Source organism: Coturnix japonica, chromosome 12, assembly GCF_001577835.2.
Source record: "Coturnix japonica isolate 7356 chromosome 12, Coturnix japonica 2.1, whole genome shotgun sequence".
Taxonomy (NCBI): domain Eukaryota; kingdom Metazoa; phylum Chordata; class Aves; order Galliformes; family Phasianidae; genus Coturnix; species Coturnix japonica.
The window spans coordinates 15,438,232-15,462,557 of NC_029527.1; the positions used below are offsets into that span (position 1 = coordinate 15,438,232).

A 24,326-nucleotide genomic window follows, 5' to 3' on the forward strand; every position below is an offset into this window, starting at 1 on the left:
TCCAGCACATTGGATGAAAATTAAGGGACAAAACACTCCATGTAGAAAAGCGCCTTCAGCAAAAAGAACCACATCACCATAAGGCCTCCTAACCACTGACTCACAGTAGGATTTTAATGATCTGATTTGTTTGAAAAGAAACCCAAGAGTTAACTTGCACAGTTGTTTGTCATTCTTGATGCCGATCATTGGCAAGAGTGTGCAGGGAATCAATTAGCTGTCAGAGCAGAATTCAGTGTGCATGGAGATCCACTGGGGATTGGCTTTGGAGAACTTGGTGCAAGTCCCAACTTTGCAGTGTTGTGTTATCAGAATAAACCCAGCCATCTGTGGCTTTCTGCTTAGAGGTGGAAGGAAACAGCACAATCTCCCCGTGATGTGCAAGAGCCTATGGGGGATTTACTGACCTCATCCAGAGGTCATTCCTAAAACCATCCAGTCCATATTAACTATTTAACACTGGGAATGTAAATAGGCACTTAATGGGAAACCAATAGCAGCAGAAATATAGAGATAGAAAAGGTATGAAAAATTGAAATTAAAACTAGTTTCATCCACAGGTACAGTTAAAATTACCCGTGGAGGAGATTATCCTGCAAACAGTTTTTAGCCACGTGGATAAAAAATAAGTAAAAATAAAATCTCAACTGTAGGGAAATGCAGTCTGTGGTATCACTTTTTTTGTCAGATTTGTTGAGATGGCAAAATGCTGAGGGAGCAAGTGGCTGGCGGGCAAGGCCAGCACAGTGTGGTCCTTCTTGGGCTGGAGCATCTTGCTGAGCTTGTTTCTGTCCTTTATATTGATTTGAATTTTAATGCCTGCCAAGGGCACCTTCAGCCTTCAGAAAGGCACTGTTGTTTCCAAAGACCTGAAATTGATAACAGCAGTAAGTAATTCCTTGGGAGCTGCTGGTGCTACTGCTGCCCAGGCTCCTGCACTAGAGGCCAGTATGGCAAGTCCTGCGCTCCAGTGCACCTTTAATGTAATACGTGCATTGATTTGTGCCAACATAGTGGTGAAGATAAGAGACAAGTAGCTATATACTACTCTCTTCCAATTATTGAGCTGGAGCAACTGCTACAGAAGCAAATACATGTCACTGGACTCCTGCAAAAATAAATTACAATAGTGAATGCTACTGACTGCAACAATTTGGAGACCTATAAGCCAGTTGAGAAACTTCTATTAATATCACTGTTATTGACGTGTGAAATATAACCTCTGCCCCTGGTTTCTGCCAGCTGGTCTCATGTTGTGCTGCTGCAAAAGCAGGTCAGGGAGAGGCCAGGATTGAGGTTTGGGAGCATCCTGTACTCTCTGTCTCTCACTCACTCTCCACCATTGTTGGAAAGATACAAGCGATCATATCTTTTCAAGCAGCTCTGTTTGTACTCATCAAGAGAGCGTGGTGTGACAGAAAGCACCAACTGCTCAGGTGCTGGAATGGGCTGCCCAGTGAGGTGCTGGAGTCCCATCCCTGTAGGTGTTCAAAGGATGTTTAGGTGTTGTACTGAGGGCCATGGTTTAGTGGGAGCTATTGGTGATGTGTGGATGGTTGGACTGGAGGACCTTGGAAGTCTTCTCCAACCTTGATGGTTCTATGATTCTGTGACTCTCTGACTCTGTCACTGCCCTACATGAAGGTGTGTCCCTGGAGTCTCCATTCACTGTGCTGGCTGTGACCTGCTGGAGCCTGCTTGGTTCCTGTGCTGGTGGGGATGGGTGTCCTTTGCTGTTTCTCTATACCCAGTGTCACCCCATGGCAGCACATTAGGGCTGTGGTTTCAACTCATGGGGTCTGCTGCTATGTGCTGCCCAGCTTCTATGCAGCTCCTCACCTGGCCAGGGCCTCTCGAGCATTTTTGTGATGCCTGTAGCCATTGCCTGCTTAAATTCCTTTTGTCCTAATTTCTCAATCCTGTTGCTCAGAGCTTGATTGGCATTAAGGATGCAGGAAGGCTTATTCATTTTCTTTCAAATTAGTTAAATTAGGAAATAATTGAGCAGGAGAAGGTGGGAATTAATATGAGATTTTCAGTGCAGGTCTGAAAGTGGCTGAAGGGCAGAAAACAGATTGTGCTTCAGGACATGATACTGAGCAGACAGCCACGTGTTCTGCTAAGAGAGACAGTGTTAGGCTGGAGGGAAGGTTTCCCTGGAGTTCTGAAGATCATTTTTGGGTGTCTTCAAATAATTGTATTTTCTGTGGTTGCTATACACCGAGGTAAGAACGTACTAATTAAAAAGAAAATGACCAAAATGTAATAGAGGGAGCGCTGAAGTGCTTTGAGTAATAAAAAGATGAAGTCGGTGCAGAGTCCTGCTCGTAGAGACAACAGGCAGAAATTAGCTGCTAAATGGGAAAAAGAGACTTTCCGACTGGAAATGTGAGAGGGGATGGAAGGACGTGGCTGCCTGCAGGTGTGACACACTGCTCATCCAGGGCAGGAGCAGAAAGCAGCGGTGCATGCTGTGTGTGTCTGTGCCCATTTGCCTTATGGTTGCAGCAGCTGGACGTCTCACGGTCCTGGAGGTAAGGAGTCCTTGGAAACTGAGAGAGAAACTTGTTATTTTCGTCCACTGGGGTGCGTTTGCAGTGATAAGGTGACAGCCCCCAATGAACCACCACTGTCACCAGCAGTGAGCTCAGCGGGACCACACAGCGCTGTACTCACTTCCTCAGGGCTCAAGGCATTCACGTTGGATGGGATTTACAGGGGATCAGGATTTTTGCTTTTGTTGACTTAAAGCAGAGCACAAGAAGACAGATTTGGGGAGGAGAAACCTGGACCCTCACTGAAAAGCCCCCAGATCTGTGCATCTCCAGCTGCAGCCCACGCAGTGCATGTTGCAGGGTTGTCCTGTAGTGCTGAGCATCAAAGCACAGTCTTGTGTAAAACCTACAGGAGCTGTGTGTGTAAATCAGAGCTGCCTTCAAGTAAAGACACCGAAAATTCATGTAAATGATGCATTCAGTATTTATGAATTGCGTCCTCAGAGGTTTCTGCCAGCTTAACTCACTCTGCAGCGGACAGTGGACTGTGCTGTTCAGGCTGTTAATAATTAATGCAGGCTGGGAAGAGCAGTCTGTGAACGTGGTGTGTAAGTAACATAACGTGTGTCCTGTGCCCCACTGTCTCTCCAGAATCACCATTTTGGATGACGGCAGCCTCCGAATTGTCAACGTCACCAAGTCAGACACGGGGAGCTACACCTGCGTGGCCACCAACCACTTTGGGACAGCAAGCAGCACCGGCAGCTTGGTTGTGAAAGGTAACAGTGATGTTCTTTGTGAGCACTACACAGTGCTGGGCACAGCCTGCTCCTTCACTGCTGACACACATGGGCCTGTGGGTCCTCCAGCAGCCGGGCTCTCTGGATGCACACAGCCCTGTATGTCAAATGGGGATGCAGTTCTGCAGCTCAGGGGTTTCAGGTGTTTGTTGGTGTGTTCTCAGACTTCTTCCATCCATTATGTGTTTTTAAAGGCAGAACTCCTAAGGTTTCACAAAGACATTTAAAGTAATGATTTGTTAAACTGAGTGATGCTGACAGATGTTTTAAAGTCATTTGTCCTCTGCTTATGAGTAGTCCTATGTCTGAGGAATTACTATAGACAGTGAGTGTATGGATTATTACACTTATAACTACTCTCCTTCTCCGTCTTATCTCGGGGAAAAGCTCTCTTGGATAACACATTGGGAAAGACTGATTGCAAAGCAATAAATCAATCACGGAGCTCTGTTGCTGTCAGTTTTCATTCTCCCATGTTTTGGCACTGATGGATAGCATTTGGTTAGAGGGTCTCCCCATCAATTATTTCTGTGGTGGATAGGGAATACTTTAAAATGTTTCAGTGCAAGTTTTAATCCGTGTTTTTTTTACAGCCAGAGCATATTTCAGCAAGTAATGTCAGGCAAGTGCTGATAAAGCTGGTGAAGCCCCGTTGTGATTGTGAGCTGCAGGTGCCAGCAGTACAGCAGCAGCTGTCATCCCAGGGCGGAAGGTTTGCCTCTCTGTTAGCTGTCTGCAGTCAGGGAGGTTTGGAAGAGCTTGCGTGGCACTTACCCATGCCCACATCCCATCCTAGCAAAGCTGGGAGCAGAGGAGTGAGCACAGGGAGGCAGGAGGGTCCTACTGCACCCATACCTACCCATACCCATACTGCACCCATACCATACCATGCCACCAGATGCCCACACACCCAAGCCTGGCTCTGCAGCTCCTCTGTAGCCAGCTGATGGCATCTGGCACCCTAAAATCCAGTCATTGAGGAAAGGATCATGTTTGCCCTGAGTCACGCTTCTGTCATCCACACCTTGTCCTTCCTCATTAGCAGTGTGAGCAGGCAGTAACTTAAGTTCTTGGTAACTTGGGATCTTTGTATTCACATGGTTTATACATCGCCTTGCTTCATGGTGGGGTTACAGAGGATTAGCAAGTGCTTTTTTTCTCCCTCAGTGCTCCGTTTTCACTTGGTTCCATTAGCATTAATGGAAATGACACGTGTGCATGAAGCAGAGAATACACTCTTTTAAGCCCGGGATGTGGATATTAGCAGCAGACAGAGAAATGCAATTTCAAAGACTACCCCATAAAAAGTATAAAAGAGCAGAAACTATTCTGAACTCCAAATGAACTGTGTAAAATACTCTTATTTTATATTGAAATGCTTGAGTTTCTCTGCCCTAAGTAAAACATGGGCAAGGTTTGACAGAAATATCACTGAATATCTTACCTTAACTCTGTTTTGTGGTATAAAAAAGGCTAATTTATCAGCTGATGAGTTTTTTGACCTTAAGAATATTCTCTCCTAACTCATCTTATGTCATTGGGTAAAACACCGTGAAGGTCGAAAGGCATTTTTTCGAGCCTTCCTCCGTTCTCCCATTAACATTGCAGGGTCTCTCTCTCCTTTTTTAATTCTTTTCTCTCTCAGCAAGAGATGCTGACAGTGTCACAGACAGTGTGGGCAAGGAGGGGAGGAGGAGGAGAATGTCTGTTACCCCAGAACCAAGGAGCTTAAAATAAACGTCTGGCAAACAACCAGAGAGGGATGAATAAATATTCATATTCTGCATGACTAGACAGCTTACAAAATATGAAATTCTGATGGGTGCCCATAGGGCTGTGTATTAACATGCTGTTGTCAGAGCTGCTGAGCCTCAGTGGCTTCCTGAACCTGTGAGGTTGCGTTTTGGGTTTCTTCCATTGGTTTGCTCTCTTCTGGCCTCTGAGACCTAAAATCTTGCAAACTTGCGTGTTGGGTTTGACCTTTAAATTAAAAAGCAGGATTGAATTTGTAAAGATGGAGGAGAATCCCTCAGACGGCCTTCGGAGCTATGTAAAGCATGACACGTATTTATACGTAGCACTCATAAATATGAATTTTCCATCTTTCTTTTTCCATTTTTACTGTACTTGAGGCTAAATGTTCAGTTCTTCCAACACGTAGCCTTCCTCAGCACCAGGAGATTACATGACAAAGTGTATAAACTGTGCAGTACGAGTTGATTTGTATTTAATGTCATTGTATAATTGGCTAATTCAGAGCAGCTTTGAAATAGGAAGCTCATTTCAAGACACTGCTATACAAGCTCTGAGCTCATGAAGCACAAGGAGGGACTGGGGCCAGGGGCTGCCCCTGCAGAGATGTCCCAGCTCTGGTGGAGGCAGAGAAGAACCACTGTGTGAGTGCTTGGCAGGGTCTGTGATTTCTGCTCTAGTTCTGAAGCACAGTTCTGGTTGTACACGTACATCTCTGACAAGGGTAAGTTCCATCAGTATTATTTGCCTGTTTCATTATGATGTACTTTTAACATTTTCCTCCTGCCATTAGCTTGTCTTGTTTTGACTGTTATGGGAGGACTCAAAGCAGAAAAAGCAGGAGAATTTTTGTTAGCTGGTGTCTGTATCATTTTAGCAGAAAAATAATACAAAGATAATGTCAGTAGGTTATTTTTTCCTCACACTTCAATAGTCTGATTGTCTTGGCTTTGTCCAGCATGGGGATTGGCATCATTTTCTATGAAATTGCATATTTTCCATTCCATGCGTATTTCTTTATATGGACATCAAATTGGTGCATTGCATTTAAAAATGAAAAGATTTATTAAATACTGTAAACTCCATCATCAAAAGGCTTTTCAGAATCTTCAGTGTTATTATCTTCAAGCCCGTTGTAGAAGTGGTTGGGCTCATAGTTGAAAAGCAGTCCTGTGCTCATCAATGCAAGTGCAGCCTTTGAGCTCCATACAAGCAGAGTTGTTGGGACGTTGAGGTCTTCTGGCTCCTCTTACCATCTGTGATTGCTGGGTTTCAGCATGTCAGATTGGTATTGATCTCCGTGGTTTGGAAAATAGTTTGCCTCGCAGCCAAGTGGCTAAAGTGCATTTTGTTGTGCTTTGGGTTGTTTTAACAGATAAGGAAGAACTATTATTTTTCATCTTCAGAGATGAAAATGTTGTGCTGTCCATAGATAACTGGTGAGAGTTTAGTCCTCTATCTCCAAAGCTACACTCCAGTGCAGAGACGTTGCTTTCTAATGGCTGACCATCTGTCCATAGCATCGTATCTCAGAAGTTTTGTTTTGAATGTGGTTGGTGCTTCACAGTGCAGGGTTTCTTTGGTTTTTTTTTTGTGTTTGAATTCCTACATAACTGAGTCAGCTGGTATGTGCTAACGTGCAATCAAGTAAGCTTTCTCATGCTCCCTTTCCTACTTCAGTGCCCGATGTCCTCCCGGAGTGCAGGCAGGACATGCTTGAGTTTAGAAAGAAACTTGTTAAATGACACTTCTTATTGAAAGCAAAATAGATAATTTATAAAAAAGAGAGGCAGCCTTAAAAATAGTAATCCCAGAGCAGCCATTTAGGGCCATCTGTATAGTATGGGCTTTTGGAGTGGACCTTGACAGCGCACAAGGTGTGTGCTTCTCCTCACAAAACAAAGAACTCTGAAATAGTCAAAAGTTGTGGTCTTTGTTGTTTTTGTGATGGCTGCACAGGGTTTCTATATGTGCTCCAGATATGAATGTTCCTTATCTGACTCAACACATCGCTCTAAAAAAATGTCAGGGAGAAAAAGTAAATTTATACTAAACTGTTGTTTTCCGTAATCTCTATATCAGTTTTATAAGGAAAATAAATATTAAGGATTAGGGAGAACTGCAGACATATGAAAGCACAAATTCATTCACAAATGAGGGCATGTTGGTACATTCTCATGGTTATGAAATAAAGCTTATTCCTCAATTTAAAAGTCTTTCTTGACTTCTAGCTCGCATCCAGTAGAAAATGCTTGATTTTAGCAGTTGACAATGAAAGCTATAATCTTTGGCTGTAAAATTACAAACTAACATATTCTGCTCTAATTGGACTATTTCCACTGAAACAAATTATTTCTAGGGCATAATTAAGGGTCTTTTATTAGGTTTAAGTAAAATTATTACCCAGGGCACTGCGTGAAAGGCGTGCTTGTAAATGAGAGAGCCGTGCATCCACTCCTCCCAACCATGGCACCCTGAGGCTTTGGGCACAGTTTGCTGGAGGTCATTAATGAGCATTGGGTGGAAGAGCTCCAGGTAGAAACTGGTGGGCTTTGGTGGTGAGGGTGACGGAGCACTGGAACAGGCTGCCCAGGGGGGTTGTGGGGTCTCCTTCTCTGGAGTTATTCAAGACCCACCTGGATGCCGAGCTGTGCGACGTGGTGTAGGGAACCTGCTTTGGCAGGGGGGTTGGACTCGATGAGCTCTGGAGGTCCCTTCCAACCCCTACCTTTCTGTGATTCTGTGGTCAGTAGATGCTGTCTTACTTCAGGATCCCTGCAGCTTTTAAGGCGCTTCAAATATGGGTTTTAATCGGGTACTTTATTGTTTCAGGCAACCTACAAGTTCATTTACAGTTGCAAACGACAGCAAACATTACTATATGATGCCCATGCAAAATTGCCTTCTGCAGCAGCAAGGAGCTCATCTTGTGTTTCAAATGAGACCTAACTCGGCCATTCATGAATGAACACTGCCACAAGCTCTGTTTCTTATCTGAGATAGGAAAACAAAAAAAAAAGTAGGTCATCTTCTAAGGCCAAAAACAGTAAATGGCAAAGATACGTGTGAATGAAATGAACCGTAAAATGCCGGTGGTTCGCACTTAGGGCCAGCTGAATGAAGTTGGGTTTTTTTTCTTGTGAGCACTTACTGATCATAACAAATAAAACTTGTAAACACAATATAACTGTTAAGCTTCATTAAATTTGCAGCAGACAATTAATTTTTCCAGGCAATTCAAACGGTCTTCTGTAGCACTGACTCGGTTTAATTGAACATACTACCACAAGCAGACAATAAGAAATATATTGAAGATATCCATCTGGCTTTCATGGAAAACCTTGTGCGTTTCACTTTCTGTGGCTGTCACAAGCCTTACTAATTGCCTCATTTTGGCTGTTTTACAGTCAGTGTGATTTAGCCATTAACGTGATAAAAGTCATTGTATTGAAGAGCGTGATATTAAAAAGCATAGATCTCTAGCCTATCTCTCCTGCCAGTTTTGAAGTTATCTCTGCCATTATTAGAGTTATATTTTTAAAAGGAGGAATACAAACATCTTGACTTTTATGAAGCTTCTCCAAGTATTTTGACTATCAAATTGTGTGTGTGAAGTTGGTGTGGAATGTGTGGGTAAATGCAGCAGATTGTTCTCCCTGCTTCCCACCCCACCACCTTCCCTCTCGGCTCTGCATGCTGCAACCTCCAGCCAACCTTCAGGCACAGCAGGAGCTGGAACGGATGGCTTAAAATAATGCCTTACAAAGCTCAGCAGTTTCTTTTTAGGAAATTTCTTGTCCTCTCCCACACAGAAAAGAAAAGCAAGAAGTTCAGGAGTTGACTCAGTCATCAATAGAAGATTGGGTTGTTTAGCTCATCATTGAAGATCAAATCCATACATCAGCTGAAAAGGGAGATGACCTTTAGGTTAAACACAGACTCTTAATGAGACAAAAGCAGGTTAATTAATGCTTTTCATCAACTTTCTTTAATTTATTTTAACACAATCCATTTCAGAAAGGTTAAAGTATTTCTCCATTTTTGAATACAAATGAAAATCCAGCATAAAATGAAACCGTAGATCAAAGACTTCTGATATATATTTTAATCAAAATGCGGTGCAGTAGATGGTGTGTGCTCGTGTATGTGATTGGATGTAGAATGTAAGCAACAAATTATTTTCTCCAATCATTTGTTGCATAACTAAAGAAGACCAACCAGAGCTTATTAACTGGAAATGACCATCCAACTGGGGACACTTAGATATTCATGAGAAAAGCCAAATGCATTTGACTGAAGTTTTTTCCTCCTGTTTCCCTAGCCAGTAGCTGCAGAGAATTAATTTAGCTTTCCTAAGGAACCAAAAATGATGCTTTTACTGCAGTGGGACAAAAATCCTGTGCATCCTCTTGTTGCTCATGCAGGAAGACTTTATGTTGTCAGTCTACTAACACAATGAGTTTGATCATCATCCCAAGGGAGGATAGAATTTATCCTTTTCCAAAGCATGCGTTGGGATGAGCTTCATGGAAATCCCACAAATCTTGAATACTCTAAGAGAAAATGATGCAACGGAGAAAACTTGAGATCGTTATAGCACACAGTCCTGTTGTACAAGATGGGGGAGGTGCCCCTGGAGCCACTTCTCTTCACACCCAAGTAGTTCAGTCTGTACAGAGAGGGATGGGGAAGATAATGATGCCAATATTACATGCATTGAGAAAATGACTGTCTGTCCCCATTGCAGGTGAGAGATGAGGGAATCATTCCAGGGAAATAAAGAGCAACAGTGGTAATGACTCTGTTATCCCTAAGAACTTTATATCCTTGAAAATAGTAACTAAGAGCAGACTGGCCTGAAGGCTGTGTTTTTAACTTCAAAGATACAGATGAAGTGTTTAGAGAGCACATTTTCTGTAGTAGGAGGAAAATGTGTGAGTGGTGAAGAAAAGAATCTGGGACAGCACTCAGGGAAATATCAGTGTTTTTGTGTGTTTTCTCAGAAGCGTTTTTGGAAGCAGCTTAGCAGAACCAAACTTCAGAGGTTTTGAGCAGTTTTGACTTTTTCTCCCTGAGCCTCATTGGATTGGAAGGGGAATGGAGCGCTGGTGTACTCAATGTTGCATATCAGGTAGTAAAGTAGAGTGGCACAATGGTGAAGACTGCATGTGATGGTTCTTAATGCATCACGGAGTAAGGAAAGCACTGCTGAGTGGTGATGCAGTGTTAGGGACTCCTGGGTTCTGATTCTCACCCCATCTAATGCAGTTTAAGTGAGATGATGGGCAATCACATCAAAGTAAATGTGAGACTAGAGACCTTCATCTTAATCCTAGAGTCATGCTGGCAGAGAGAACTTGACATCAGATACTGCCAGAAGAGGTTAAGTTCTGGCTGTGCTGTATCACAATATTAAAGCAGTTATTTGGGAATATGATGTGAATGTGAATCTTCGTTGTCCAATAGCAGCTTGTTGGTGAAAGAAGGGAGTTTTGTCTTCGACTTGTTTTGCTGTGGCTTGGATTGCTTCCCTTTCTCATGCAAAGTCTCTTACTTGAAATACAACTTTAATTTTCATTACGTTTGAAGTTTTTGGTTGGATCAAGGGATCAGAGTTGTAGATGTTAGTACTGTTTTCTTCTAGCTTCATTGCAAATATGCTGAAATATTAATCTTCATTAGAATTTAGAAAGTGAGCAGTATTTCTCCAGTGAAAATTTCAATTCCTTTCATGTCTCAGTAGGAAGTCTTTGTAACAACTCAAGCCTGAATCCATTCATCCTGATAACCAAATGCTTGGTGGAATGGGAGGGGAGTGACATCTCAGGCAGCAGAGAGCAACGGGTGGGAATGTCAGGGAGGAATACTGCAGATTTGCTTGGTGTCCCAGCAAGGCTGTGTGCTGAGAAGCACGGGACTAGGCTCATCCATTGCTGAACACAGGCAGGAAGGAGAGGTGCTGCTGCTGACCTGCTGCTTGTTCCTCCCCCTCTCCACGTCTTTTCACTAGTTAGACCTTGGCTCTTGTTTTGAAGCAACATGCAAAGGAAAAACTTGTGGCTAATTAGAAATGAAATGCTGTGCAACAGGAGAAATGTGAGGGATGCATTAACAGTGCCCTGTGTTGAATATTCATTCAGCAGCATAGGAGCTGAGAATTTTGAGCAAGTTATAATGATGGGATGATCCTGCGGGTTGTTGTTCTCATTCTACACATGCTCCTGCCTTGATGCTGCCCCTGTGTAACATCATTGCACCAACAAGAGAGCAAAGCAGGAGCGAGGTGCTCAGAAGGGTTTGCCTTCTCAATTTGTCACCGACTAATTGGGACATGGGAACGTGAGGCACTTCCTTGCAAGGAGCAAAGTGCACAGAGATGGCCTCACCTTAACTGGGAAGCAAATTAAACCTCTGTGGCCCAGGAAATGGCCTTTGAAGGTTTGTTTTGTTGGCTCTGTTGGACTGTAAGTTGATCTTGGTGCAAGGTGTTTGGGTTTTGGTCCTGCCAGGCAGCAGAGAGGTCTCAACAGGGTTTCAAGTAAAAGTTTATCTTAAATAAAAATATCTCCTGTGCACAGCGGTGTGAAAAGACAAAGCACTTTCTAATGAAGGCCTTGCTTCCATGTGATAGGCTGGATGGGTAAATAAGGCAGCAGAGACTTTTAATGACTTGCCCAAGGTCAGACAAGGAAAGAAAGGAACGGAGCTCATTTTATTCCCTTTCACTCCAAGATCTGTGCTCCTGTTGGCCTTCATCCCACAGAGCTCCTCGCTCTGTACTTTTCCCTCTCTTTTGCTTATCTAATTCTCTATTCGGCGTAATTCTGTTAAGCTTAATTGTTCACATTTGGTTGTGATTCAAACTCTAAAAATTCGAGCAAGTATTTAATAGGATGGCTCACATGCTGTGCTTGCCCCTAGCAGGAGCCATTTACAAGCCAGCAGTTTTGTAGATGCTCCCTCTGTGAATAGCCACTAAATAGAGCTCAAATCACTCCCTTTCTTGCTTTTCCTCTCCCCTTTGGCTGACTCAGTTCTTCGGATACTTGTAAATTCCAGAGGTTTGAGGCTGGGATAATTGCTATTGTGCTTTCCTAATTAGTTTTTAACTTGCCAGGTACTTTCTGAACCCTTACTATCCACACGTTTTTTCTGCAATTTGTATGCAAAAGCTGAATAAGAATTCAACATTATCGGTAACTGGAGGCATCCATTTTCTGTCTGAAAAGAAGAATTCATATTTGAACATTAAGAGTGGTTTTAAATAGAAAACTTATGTTGCTGTGGCAGCAGTATTTTTTCCAAGCACTCGGTTTATTAAGAAATTTGACTTTTTCATTTGAGGTTGACCTTTAGGCTGACCTGACAAGGTTGCTCTGAAACTGCAAGTAAGTCTTTGCATAATTGATTGCCTTACCTGTCTGCAGATGGGTTGTATCTGGTCTCTCCCAATGCACTACAACTTCTTAATTATGTCTTGTTGTCAGGATGGCATTTGCTGAGGCACTTGAGAAATGCCCAGATTTCTTCTTTAGTGTAGATTGCCAATAGCTTGGGAATTGCAGATTTTACTTTTGTGCAGTGGAGTCATTTCTCTATGGGAGCTACTTGCAAGAACTTCTACTAATTATATTCTAATTATAAAATAGCAGGAGCAGATGCTGCTGTAGATAAATACTTTGGCTGTAGGCATTCATGGGATTGATACAACAACCCAACCAGAAGATAAGCCATTGTGGTAACAGCAGGAGATAGACACTCAATGGTGAAAACTGAGGTGGTCATTTTTCCTAATGACACATAGCCATGAGTTCTGGTGGGAATATAAGGAATATAACAGTGAGGGAATATTACTGAGAACTAATTGTATTAATGTTGAGAACAAAGAGGTATCGTCTCTTGGTGCAAATTCCATTCTGTATGAAATGGTACTTATATAGATACCTGTGTTATAGCACAAGTGGGAGTTTTACTAACTTTGGATAAATATGTATGCAGCAATTACTGCAAACGTTTGTTTTAAAGAAGTGGAACATATGGGAGATAAAGCAGAATACTCTTAAATTTGTCCAGTTTATTAAAGTAACAGTAAAAGCTTTCCTTTTTCAGAGCTCTCAGTAGATACCCCCTCCCGGTCCTCCTTCCCAGTGGGGCTGATGGCTTGCTGTGCTCTCACTAAGTGCTTGGGATGCTCATTGCGCCTGGGGCTGCCTGATAAATCACCTGTGCACCAAGACTTGCTTATCCCAAGACATTTATGAAAAATACAAGACTTGATTTGGACGGGATTAAGGATGGTTAGGCTGTGCATCATCCACAAGCTTGAGATTCTACCCAGTGATTTCCATGCCGTTCTTTAGGTTAGACAGCTCCAAGAGGCATCAGCTCCTAATGACTCTAAATTTGGGATTTATTCTGGTTTGTCAGCTTATTCTTAACATCTTGGTCCTGAGCAGGAGGGTGTGGATAACTGACACAGGGCTCAGATAGGAAAAATCCAAAACCCCGCTCTACCATGAAAGAGCAAAGACCCATAAATCAGCAGTCCTGGCAGGTTAAGCTGTTCAAAGGGTCAGGATGCTTCTGGCCACAGCCCACATACATGGGCTGCACAACAGACAGCGTGGCATTATGTTTGAACAATTACCTCTGGCTTGTGTTACAGGGCGAACGGTGATTGATCCTTGAGTGACTTGCAATTTATCAAAGATTAGATATGATTTCTCCTGTATCTGATTAACCTTCTCTGTAAGATGGCCATCATTTTTTGTAATGACAGTAGATTATTCCATACTTGAAAAGATGGATATCAGCTGGTTTCAATCAATAGCCCACAAAAGGTGACACCATGGATTCCCTGGGTTATCTATGAAGTGTGTCACAAATGGTTCAGTCGTTTGTCAAACATACCAATTTCATTTAATGCACCTCTGAAGTGGAGTGGCTTTCATTTGAGCCTGAAATGCAAAGAGAGACAGAAGGTATGTTTGGGTTGTGTAGTGTAATCAGGCACTGTTGCACACTGCCATAAAGAGCGAGGATGAATTTCTGTGAGTGACAGATTTGACTGTCATTTCCAGACCCCATTAGATACGATTTTCTTTCTCACAATTGTATGGAGAGCTTGATTTGATAAGATTGCATTGCACTGCAAAAATGGAGGTTAAAATGAAGTATCGTGCCCTCTTGTTATTTAAGTAACACTCTTTGTACTCTCAGTGGAGTTGGATATATTTTCATACATTTTGTCTCTGAATTTGCTGCAATGGTACATCCCTCCCCACTATCCTTTGATGCGATTCCATTCTTAATGTGTTTTCAGATTTAAATTAACCTTCATTTATTATTCAGCCACACAAAGGATGTGTATTTGAGTATGCAGAAATGCAATCTGCTGATTGACTGCCAGGTCCCTGTCTGCAAGGTGGGAGGCATTAATTCATCAGAGGGAGATCTGCATCAATTCAAACAGTTTTCAATCTGTGGGAAGCTCTTTTTCAGCATCAGTTTAAGAAACAAGTTAATAATTTGGACTTTGGCTGCAGTTGAGCTCTGAATGAAGCCAAGAAGGCTATCTCAAAAGTGAGGCTTAAGGATGGGTAGGTTACAAGGAGCAATATTTAAACTCTTCTCTTAAAACAAACCTTACACACACCAAAGCAAAGAGCATTCCTGAGAGAAAGGGACTCACAGGATGTGCTGAAGTGCCCATCTGAAAGTAGCAGCATGGACGTCCCAATGCTGTAGTTCTGCTATGGCAAGTTTTAAGCCAAGTGAGTCAAAAGACCGAGATCCTCTTTCGGGAAAGCAATTTTAGCACATCATAAACACCCAGCTAAACTGAGTGTGTTGCTGAAGCAGTCTTCAGTCTTCCAGGAAAGGCCAAATGTTCTACCCCTCCATTCCTTAATCCCTGTTAAATATGTGGCTATATGCCATTGCCTTGGGAGCTACATATCAGTGCTACCTGATGGCTTGGGAAGATCCAGAGCACTAACCACGTATTTCTAAAATCAAAGCACTCCTATAGTCCCAAGTCTCTTTTCTAAGCTGATGCTATCCCTTTCACTTGTAATAAGGTGCCATTTTATTAGGTTCAGCCACTGCAGTACAGACTCAAGAACACTGTACGTGCTGCAGCAGTTTCTGCTAAGAGATGTGCCTTATAAACCTGTTACTTGTCCTGGGAGAGCTCACATGGCAGCTTGTATGGAACACCAAAGTTATGTTGGTGTGAGAAGGAGTGCTATTCCTGAAAGCCTGTATGTGGCTTATCTCTGTGATTCTGTAAGGCAGGACGTGTTATATTTACTTTGCTTTTCCTCATTTCTTTCTCATATCAATTTTGGCCATGCCCCATAAAGTGCTCAAACAATCTACTAAGATAGCTGTAGTTTGCCATGCTAATCATAGTACATTTTCTGTTATTCACCAGTCATTACTCTCTTTAGTTTGGGGTCATATTTTTCCTGTCTTCAGCATTTTTCACAGGGTCTGATGATGCCCAGAGCACTAAGAGCTCCCATAAGCTGAGCCAGTTGTTAGGTCTGTGGTGTTGTGGACTTCCTGCTCTTGGAGAAACGTTTCAATCACAAACAGGAGAGAAAGAAACACTGGAGCACAGTTGTGCACTCATTTATTGGATTCTTTAGTTGCTCATTGGAAACAGATGTTTTACCTCCAGGATTGATTTTTATTATCTCTAGACATGATTTGCCCTAAATATAATAGTGTAAAATGTCATTGCAAATAGAGGGCGTTGACCTGCAATGCATTTATTAACTCACTCTGATTAAAAAAAAAGAGTTGCCATAAAGGGAAAGAATGAGTCCCGTTCATGTCATAATTTATCTAAAAAAAAAATGTTTTAAAATCTTGTGTGTGAAATCTGAAATTGTTTATGCAGACTTCACTCATGCAGATTTAAGTATAAAATGTAGGTGGGCTTGTAACACTAATGGCTGTTTAAGACCAACAGGTAATTAGGAGGTTAATCAAACCTGCAAGTACTAGTTGTAGCCTTGGGTCTGTATGAGGAATATCAGCCATGTGGATGGAAATTCAGCCCTGCAAAAGGCACTGCTAAGTTTTGGGATGAATTCCAATGCCTTCAGTTTTTTTGCCACAGTCCAAGACCTGCCATAAGTCCAAGACCTGCTTGGTACCACACACAAGGGGCTGCTTCTTGTTCTGCCCTTGTCCTCTTGTGTCATTTGGAGATATTTGCCTGCTCTAGACCAACTTGTTGGGTTGTTGTTGGGTTTTTTTAAAACAAAAAAGTGAGCATTATCTGTGAGTGTCAGCCTCTGCCTCACTTCATGCCATTTATGTCATGTCTGTGTGGATGGTTTCCCACTGTGTTTGTGTCCTCCAGATCAATACGATACAGCACAGCGCCACATGAGCTATGACAAGTGAGCACAGCCATGCAAAGCTGTTTATCCTAAACAAGTAATCCCCCCTAATGGACACGCAATCAATAGCAAACCGGGACAAGAAGGCATCCCTTCAGGTTAGGGAACTGCTGCTCCAGCCCACAGTGCACACAGCCTATGGGTCTGCAGTGAGGATGCAGCACAGCATCCCCAGATGGGGCACAGGGAGTCCATGGCAGCTCCCTGTTAGCAGGGTGCAAGGGATGCAAGCACAGCAACTGCAGATGGGAAGTGCTTCTCAGCTCTGTATCTTCTTTCAAACTGAAAGTAAGCAAGAAAACTTAGTGAAGATCTCTGCTGCTGTAAGCCAAATAATAGAATGGCCTGGGTTGGAACGGACCTTAAAGACCATGTAGTTCCAAACTGCCAAATGCATTAAATGAGTCAGAAATACAGTGAATTTTCACTGCACTGCAGCAGTAACACCAAGGGATTCCATTCAAGACACACATGGGTAAGGAGAGCTGCAGTGATCCCTGCATGCTTGGGTGCTGCACAGCCATCCTGACGCAGATTTGCTCTGCTGAAGGTCTGCTTGTTGGCAGGCAAGGGAAATTGTGCATAGAAAGAATACCATGTTCTTCCCACAGTAAACACAGAAACTGCATTGGAGAAAGCACTGTTGTGCAAGGAGGCAGCAGGGAGCTGCCCTGCTTCCCTGAGCTGTCAGTGACACCTAGAGCCAGAGCCTCGCAGAGGGCACTGCACCCTGAGCCTGGGCTGCATGGCACGGCCAAGCCAGGCTGAAAGCCAGGTTGTTCAGCACTGTGATTGTGAGGGGCTTTTCATCTCCTTTGGTGTTCAGCATTCACTTGTTTCTTCTTCAGAAACTCAGTGGTAAGCCTGAAGAGCTGTCACAGCACTGGCTCAGAGCAGTCGTGCTCCCTTTTGTCCTTCCTGGGATGGTTTTGTGGGAGATGATGGCTGCTTCCCTTGGCCCACTGCCCCTCAGACAGCAACTAACAGACAGTGTAATGTTAAAGCACTCACTGTAATTTTAAAGGAGCTCGATGTTACAGATTTTGAGAACACAAACCTAATAATTTTGGTTACTGCTTGGCTGTGCGCTACCGAGGTGTGCCTGCACTGGGCTGCCCTCAGTTGGCTTCTGAATAATGTTTTCCATTTGCTGCTCTGTTCATGTTATCCCAAGGAGAGGAGGTGGTTTTGTTTTTCAGCTTTTGCTGTCCTTGAGAAGGGACTGGTAAGCATTGTCCTTGGGGTGATTTGCAGAGGGCAATGCAGGGGGCTGCTGAGGATGTCAAGCAATGGCTGGGGTCAGAGCCTGCGCTGCGTGTCGTTTGTCATTGCACCTTATCATCTGCTTCTCTAACCCACTATGCTCAGTTCTAAGATTGCAGTGCTCCTTGTTGTGATTGGATTGAAACCTGGAGGCCTGATTTTCAGAGGCACTGGGCACGTCCATCCCCTACAGCTTCCACAGGAGCTGTGCTAAACTGCTCTGGGAAACAGGTCATTAGGAAACACCCGTGTTTCATTCTATGTATTTTTATAAGCTCTGTGTATTTCAGCAGGAAGAATCAAATCTTAAGTGTGGACTTCTCTCTTCTTGCAGAAAGTTCCAGAGAGATGAGGGCTGTCCACAGCAGAACCTCAATGTTGATGCTTGTTGAGCACCATGGTGCGTGTGGTGCTTTGTGGGGTGCGTGTAGGAGCACTCAGGCAGTGCGAGGCGCTCATTGCGTGTCAGAATCACATCCTTCATAAAGATTTTAAACATTGATCAGAAGGCTCTTTGAGTTGGTAGTGAACTCTTTCTTCACTAATTCCTGTAGACTTCAGAAGTGAAAAGTTTTGCCCAGCACATGTGGTTTTTTTTGCACTACCCTTACTGTTTTAGCAGAGAATTAAGCGGTTCTGCAGGAGTTTCTGGGTGACGTAGTTAAGATTTTGATTTCATATACTAGAGAATGAATAATGCCTGTATCATTTTACCTTGACAGCTGTGCAGAATAGATTTAGGGGATAAGCAAAGATATCTGTCTGTATAAGATTTTCAGACTTCTGGTCTCACTGTTAAGCAATATTTTTTCCCCTTTTCATTCCTCTGAGGCCCTATAGGAAAAAAAAAATACGGCATTTTTGTCAACAGAAATGAAAGACAAATGTTAACTTCAGAGGCAGAGGGAATTCATGGGCACAGATGAGGGGCTGTAGCCTGCATAATGTGTCATGGCTCATCGTTGGATGGCGCCATTTTGTTTGCACTGCATGACCCAAAGTTTAAAAAAAAAAAAGAAAGTAAACCAGTGGTAAACTGTAACTGTGAGTAAGGGGTTGGTTCCAAAGCCCAGGATGGAGCTGGTACATAACAGACAGGACCTCCGCATCACAGATACCTGCAGTCTTTTGTCTTTCCTCATTCAATATGGTGTTTCAGAAAATGACCAATTCTCACCTTTTTTTTGCTATATCTCCCCAAACTATTTGCTCTGTTCCTGGTCATTGGGTCAGTGACTTCCTGTTTATGACCACCAAGATCCTGAAAGAGGAATCGATTTGACCCATTAACTGCCCACGTCAGCTGGGCATGACACACAGGACCCACATTTCACCCCAAACCCCTCTGCTTGGTTTGTTGGGGCACAGTTTTAGTTTGCCTCTTAGGAAGAGTTCAGTTGATATCACTCTGATATCATTTTTTATCACTCTCCTTATCCTTTGTGAGAACCCACCTCAAAGAGAAAAAACATAAACATTTTAAGAAGTGAAAGGTATCGGGATGAAATCAAAGATGTGATAGTTCAGATATTGCCTTAAGGATCTTCCAGAGTAACCGCTGTGACTTGTTCAAACTCTGCTGTCAATGCTGTAGTTGCTATATATTGAGTGGAGATTGGATTGGACTGCATGGTGATATGGGTTCAGCTCCACCTCTATCTCAATTCAAGAAAGGATTAATATTTTTTTCCCCGTTTTCTTTATTTGTAGATCCAACACGGGTTATGGTGTCACCTTTCAGTATGGACGTCACTGTTGGAGAAAGTATCGTCTTGCCTTGCCAGGTGTCTCACGATCACTCTCTCGATATCGTTTTTACCTGGTCGTTCAATGGACATCTGATAGACTTTGAAAAAGATGGGGATCACTTTGAAAGAGTCGGAGGGGTAAGTATCAACTCTAAAGCAAACTCCCCATAGGGTTCCTCTTGCATCAGCACTCACAGAAATGACTGCAGGTAACACACAGAAGGGTTGCCAGCAAGAGAAGTATTTGACTAAGCTGACACTAGGAGATGTTATCTTATGTCTCACAGGCTGAGAAAATAGGCATTGACAGTACAGTGCTTTGTTACCGTTGATGCAGGATAGTTATAATTGCTTAATGACGTGCCCTGAGTCTGATGGCATGAATGATTGTTTACCACTGGAGTGAACTGTATGTTAGAAGACCTATAATGCATTTTCTCCTTGCAAAAAACTACCATTTCACTTTTCCCATTGGGAAGAAATCCATAATAGTTCAAAAAGGAAATAAAAAAGCAAAACGTAACAGCCATAGAACTTTGTATTTATACAGAAACTGGGGTTGGCTCGCTTACATGACCGTATCTTTCTCCTATGACCACATGCTTAGAGGAAGTATTTTTCCTCTGCGCAAAAGGGATCTTCACTGTGCTGCAGATGTCACTGACCATTGGAGGTGACGTTTCTTCTCAGTGTTATCTGTGCACGTTTCCTGGCGATGACACATTGGTGTATTTGGGTTCTCTGTTACTTGTTTGTTGATAGGAAACCCAGGCTGTACCCACTGATGTTGCAAACCCTTAGAAGATGCCTGTAAAGATTTCTGCCTGGGGTGCACATCAGTGGTGACAGCTCTTCCCTGTGACTGTGCCTGATTGGGCTGCAAAGCTAAAAATTACCAACTGTATTAATATTCTTCGGTCCGAAAGCCACAATCACAAGGTTACCCTGAGGTTTCTGATATATTGAATGCTTTGTGTCTGGAGAAGCATTTAGAAAAGAGTTCGGAGCTTTCTATACATACAGAAACATAATTAATTCTATTCAACAGTTAATCAGACATGCATTTGGCGTTTGGAAAACAAATTACCGCTGTTAGGTGATGCAAGATTTCCTAGGAGAGTGCTGTTCTCATGATCTTTAGTACAGAAACACCAGGCAATCAAAATGCTGGCCATAACACAAGGCTGCTATTGCAGATGTCTCATAATTTGGGCTGGTTTGCACTTACAAAATAGATGTTGACACAACGTAGACATTTGAATGGTGAAGAGGCTATAAATTAGGTATCCAGAGAGTTGAAGGAAGAGTCGAGGCAAAGCTGCAAAGGCCGTCACATTGTTTTAATGGGAAAACTGCTTAACGGACCCAAACCTGGCTCCGCTGCCCCTTACAGAAGCCATAATTGTAGAAGTGCTCCCGCTCTTATCTTCAAGGCAGACTCACATAATTTTAATAGGCCACGGCTTGCATTACGAATGTTTTCATCAGCCAGTGTAAAATAAATCCATTAGTCACAGTGTCCTTCATGTGATAATGATGTTTAGCGCTCATTAAAAAGTAATTGTAACCACTTTTCTCTACTTTATCAGCAGGATTCAGCTGGTGATTTGATGATCAGAAGCATCCAGCTGAAGCATGCTGGGAAATACGTCTGCATGGTGCAAACAAGTGTGGACAAGCTATCTGCTGCTGCAGACCTGATTGTAAGAGGTATTTGAATTTTGTTACTGTTGTTGTTGTTGTAAAATTTCTTTTCTTTCTTATCTTCTGCTGCTGGTAAGACAATTCCTGGGCTCAGAGACATTCATTAGGATCCCAGCATCTTGTAATTAATCTAAGAAATAAGCTCGAAGTACAAGCTGCAGTTCACAGTACAATTTCAATCAATGTATATAAAGTTGCTTTCCTGTATGCGTGCTCGTACAACAGACACACAGCACAGAGAAACACACGAGTTCATCTTCATGTCCTGAATGCAAAACTTGCACCAGCTGAGCACGTTTATTTATTGAACTCAGCAGCAGAAATCACCTCCAGTATCTTCAGTGCATTCCTTTATGGTTGTTCCCTTTGCTAGAATAAACATGATATAGTAACAGCACTGATTTGTCAGGTTCTGTTTGTTGCCATGCATAGATGATATTAAGTATGGCTTTAATGGAGATGTGATTGATTAACCTGAATCTGAATCTTTACAAAAAAATATATATATATTATTTTTCCTGCTTATGAGCTTCAAGAAGCACGAAGCTGAGTCTTGCCCCATTTTCTTCCATGCCACCTTTGAATTTGTCCTCCCTGCTCAAAAGCTGAAGATAAACTTTATAAGCAGCCTGCTCTGGCTGTCCCTGCTAGAGCAGGGGATGCACTATGTGGATCCAGACGTCCATTCCAACCTCAACCATTCTGTGGAATTACAGTTTCCAAGTCTTCCATGTAGCAAAAAATCTCAGGCAGCTCAACACAAGTAGGAGCACTTGAAAAAGAAGTGAGAAATTCTCTCTTTATGAAAGCCGGGCCACCCATTTTGCTTTGATTCCTCTGAATGTCTCTTTTCATCTACTAACGTAAAGTTTATGGCCACATCATTTAGCAGTCAGAACATGTGGTTTTGGTTATTCTTTTTTGTACGCACATTTCAAAACAGCCTGCTGTGAGAACCTCAGTTAGGTAATTTCCTTAGTGTTGGCTCTGCAAACTAACAGGAAGAACATGAAATTTTCACAGGAAAGAGACCACTGGTGACAGCGAAAATACCACTCAGTGACGTCTGCCGTGGTCTTATGGCTGCACCAGGAGGTGTGCTGCACTCTGTATAAATTGGGAAATATTCCTGGGCTGTGAGACTGGAGGGGGAGCAAATTGCTGTTGCATAAATAGAGCTTTCATAATAGATGTTATAAGATTGTATAAGGTACACAGTTGAGCTGTGTCAAGATGATGTGATGCAGCCCTAGAGAAAGGCTGCATCATGCCTGGTTTCAGCAGTCATGCATTTAGGGATTTGAACTCCTGCTGAAAGATCACCCAGTCCCAAACTGGTTATCTCATCTACTTGAGTCAAGGTGGAGCTGCTCATTCCTTCCTGTCTCCTCTGGTCACTGCATGAAGGTACCAGAGACTCTCTCCACTCTGTTGACCTTGAGATAGCACCTGCATGAACGTCTCTGAATTAATTTGGCATCATGCACACTGCTAAGCAGTATATTTGGAAATGCTGGGAGTAACTGTCATTATTCCAAGACTAGAAGATGGGTTATGTCAGTATCGGCCAAGCAGGAGGAGTAAATTGTGAAGGATGCAATGAAATTTCATTGGGGTGGAAGGACTGGAGGAGTTGAACAAGGCTGCACTGTGTGATTGATTTCTCCCCAGCCAAGCAAAAATGACACAGAATTAGAAATTAAATCTGGCTGCACCTGCTAGAAGTTTCATTATAAAGACAGGGCACTGGAAGTTTCAGGGTATTGTAGATATTTGAGCATTTTCTGATCTTAATATCATTTGAGAAAAATTTTAGACCGAAGTGGAAGAGTGAGGAGGAGAGATCGCTGTGAAGCAGCGCTTTGGGGAGAGGTACTACTGCTGATGGAAGAGTGTGATGCGTGAGAGAGGTCATTTCTCTGGTAGAAGCATCCTGCAGGGCAGGAAGGCCACAGTCAGCACCCAACTTCAACTGCAATGTTTCTAACAGGTCCCCCAGGCCCACCAGAGGACGTGACGATCGATGAGATCACCGACACCACAGCCCAGCTGTCCTGGAGGCCAGGAGCAGACAACCACAGCCCCATCACCATGTATGTGGTGCAGGCCCGGACACCCTTCTCGGTGGGCTGGCAGGCTGTGAGCACAGGTAAGGGCCACACTGACCCACCGAGCTGTGCTGCTGGAGAAGGAGCCCATTGGGAACTGCAAAGCCACAGATCTGCTCTCTGTGTGATTCCTCTGGCTGCAGGATGCTGCTCTTCTTAACTGGTTTCAAGTCTGGCAACCCAAAGATTTAGGTTCCAGTCAGCGCTGTTACTCATCCATTTTTCTCATGAATGTTTAAGGGAAAACAGAATGAATTCCTATCTTTTGTTGCCACGCTGGAGATATACAGCAGTAATTGTGGTCTATAAAGACATCCCTCAGGGACAGCCCGTGTCATCTGGCCTATCTTTAAGTAGAATTATTTTCCTGATAGAGGGAAAAATCCCATGATGTAATTGCTCATTCCACCAGAGGTTAATTCCATTCCAGTAACCATTAAACAGAGGGAACAGTGCAGTCTGAAAGGAGAAAAAGAACAACTTGCAAACCCGTTGCCTTGACACCTTGTTTTCAGAAAGTGGCAATTTATGAGAAACTTTTTAATAGCGGGAATTTCTGTGCTAAAAGCACCGTGTTTTAATGCTCTGACTTAAGCAATTACTAAAGCATTAAAAATGAGAAAAGGTTTGACAATCCTCATTTACTTTGTATCCATGTTAATCCCTCATTGCTAAGGGTATCCAACAGGACCTTTTCTCAGCCTTTTAAAAATACTTTTAGTGGTTTTATCTGCACCCCTGACCTGTGTCTGTCTCCAGTTCCAGAGGTGATCGATGGCAGGACGTTCACAGCCACTGTGGTGGGCCTCAACCCTTGGGTCGAGTATGAGTTTCGAGTCGTGGCTGCCAACTTGATTGGGATAGGGGAGCCAAGCAGACCATCGGAGAACAGAAGAACTGAAGAAGCTCGTAAGTAGCAGCAGGCAACTGAATTCAGTCTTGTCCCCCAGCTGCTCATAGAGGATGTGTTCTTCTGCTCCATGTTAGGCTGTAATGGAACGGGCTGTGAAATAGGAAAATATGTAAAAGCCCTTTTTATGGA

General features: G+C 43.0%; 1 protein-coding gene across 9 annotated transcripts in view; it reads left to right on the plus strand.

Moving 5' to 3' along the window:
- CNTN4 (contactin 4) overlaps positions 1-24,326 on the plus strand; it is a 239,861-nt gene that overhangs the window by 208,419 nt on the left and 7,116 nt on the right. For 8 of the 9 annotated variants that reach the window (XM_032447184.1, XM_015875246.2, XM_015875243.2 and 5 more), the window contains 5 exons: positions 3,147-3,274; positions 19,435-19,610; positions 21,062-21,182; positions 23,167-23,325; positions 24,044-24,193. In XM_032447184.1, coding sequence (XP_032303075.1) covers positions 3,147-3,274; positions 19,435-19,610; positions 21,062-21,182; positions 23,167-23,325; positions 24,044-24,193 — 734 coding nt within the window. The remainder of the gene's footprint in view (positions 1-3,146; positions 3,275-19,434; positions 19,611-21,061; positions 21,183-23,166; positions 23,326-24,043; positions 24,194-24,326) is intronic. The other variant, XM_032447186.1, reaches the window with a different exon arrangement.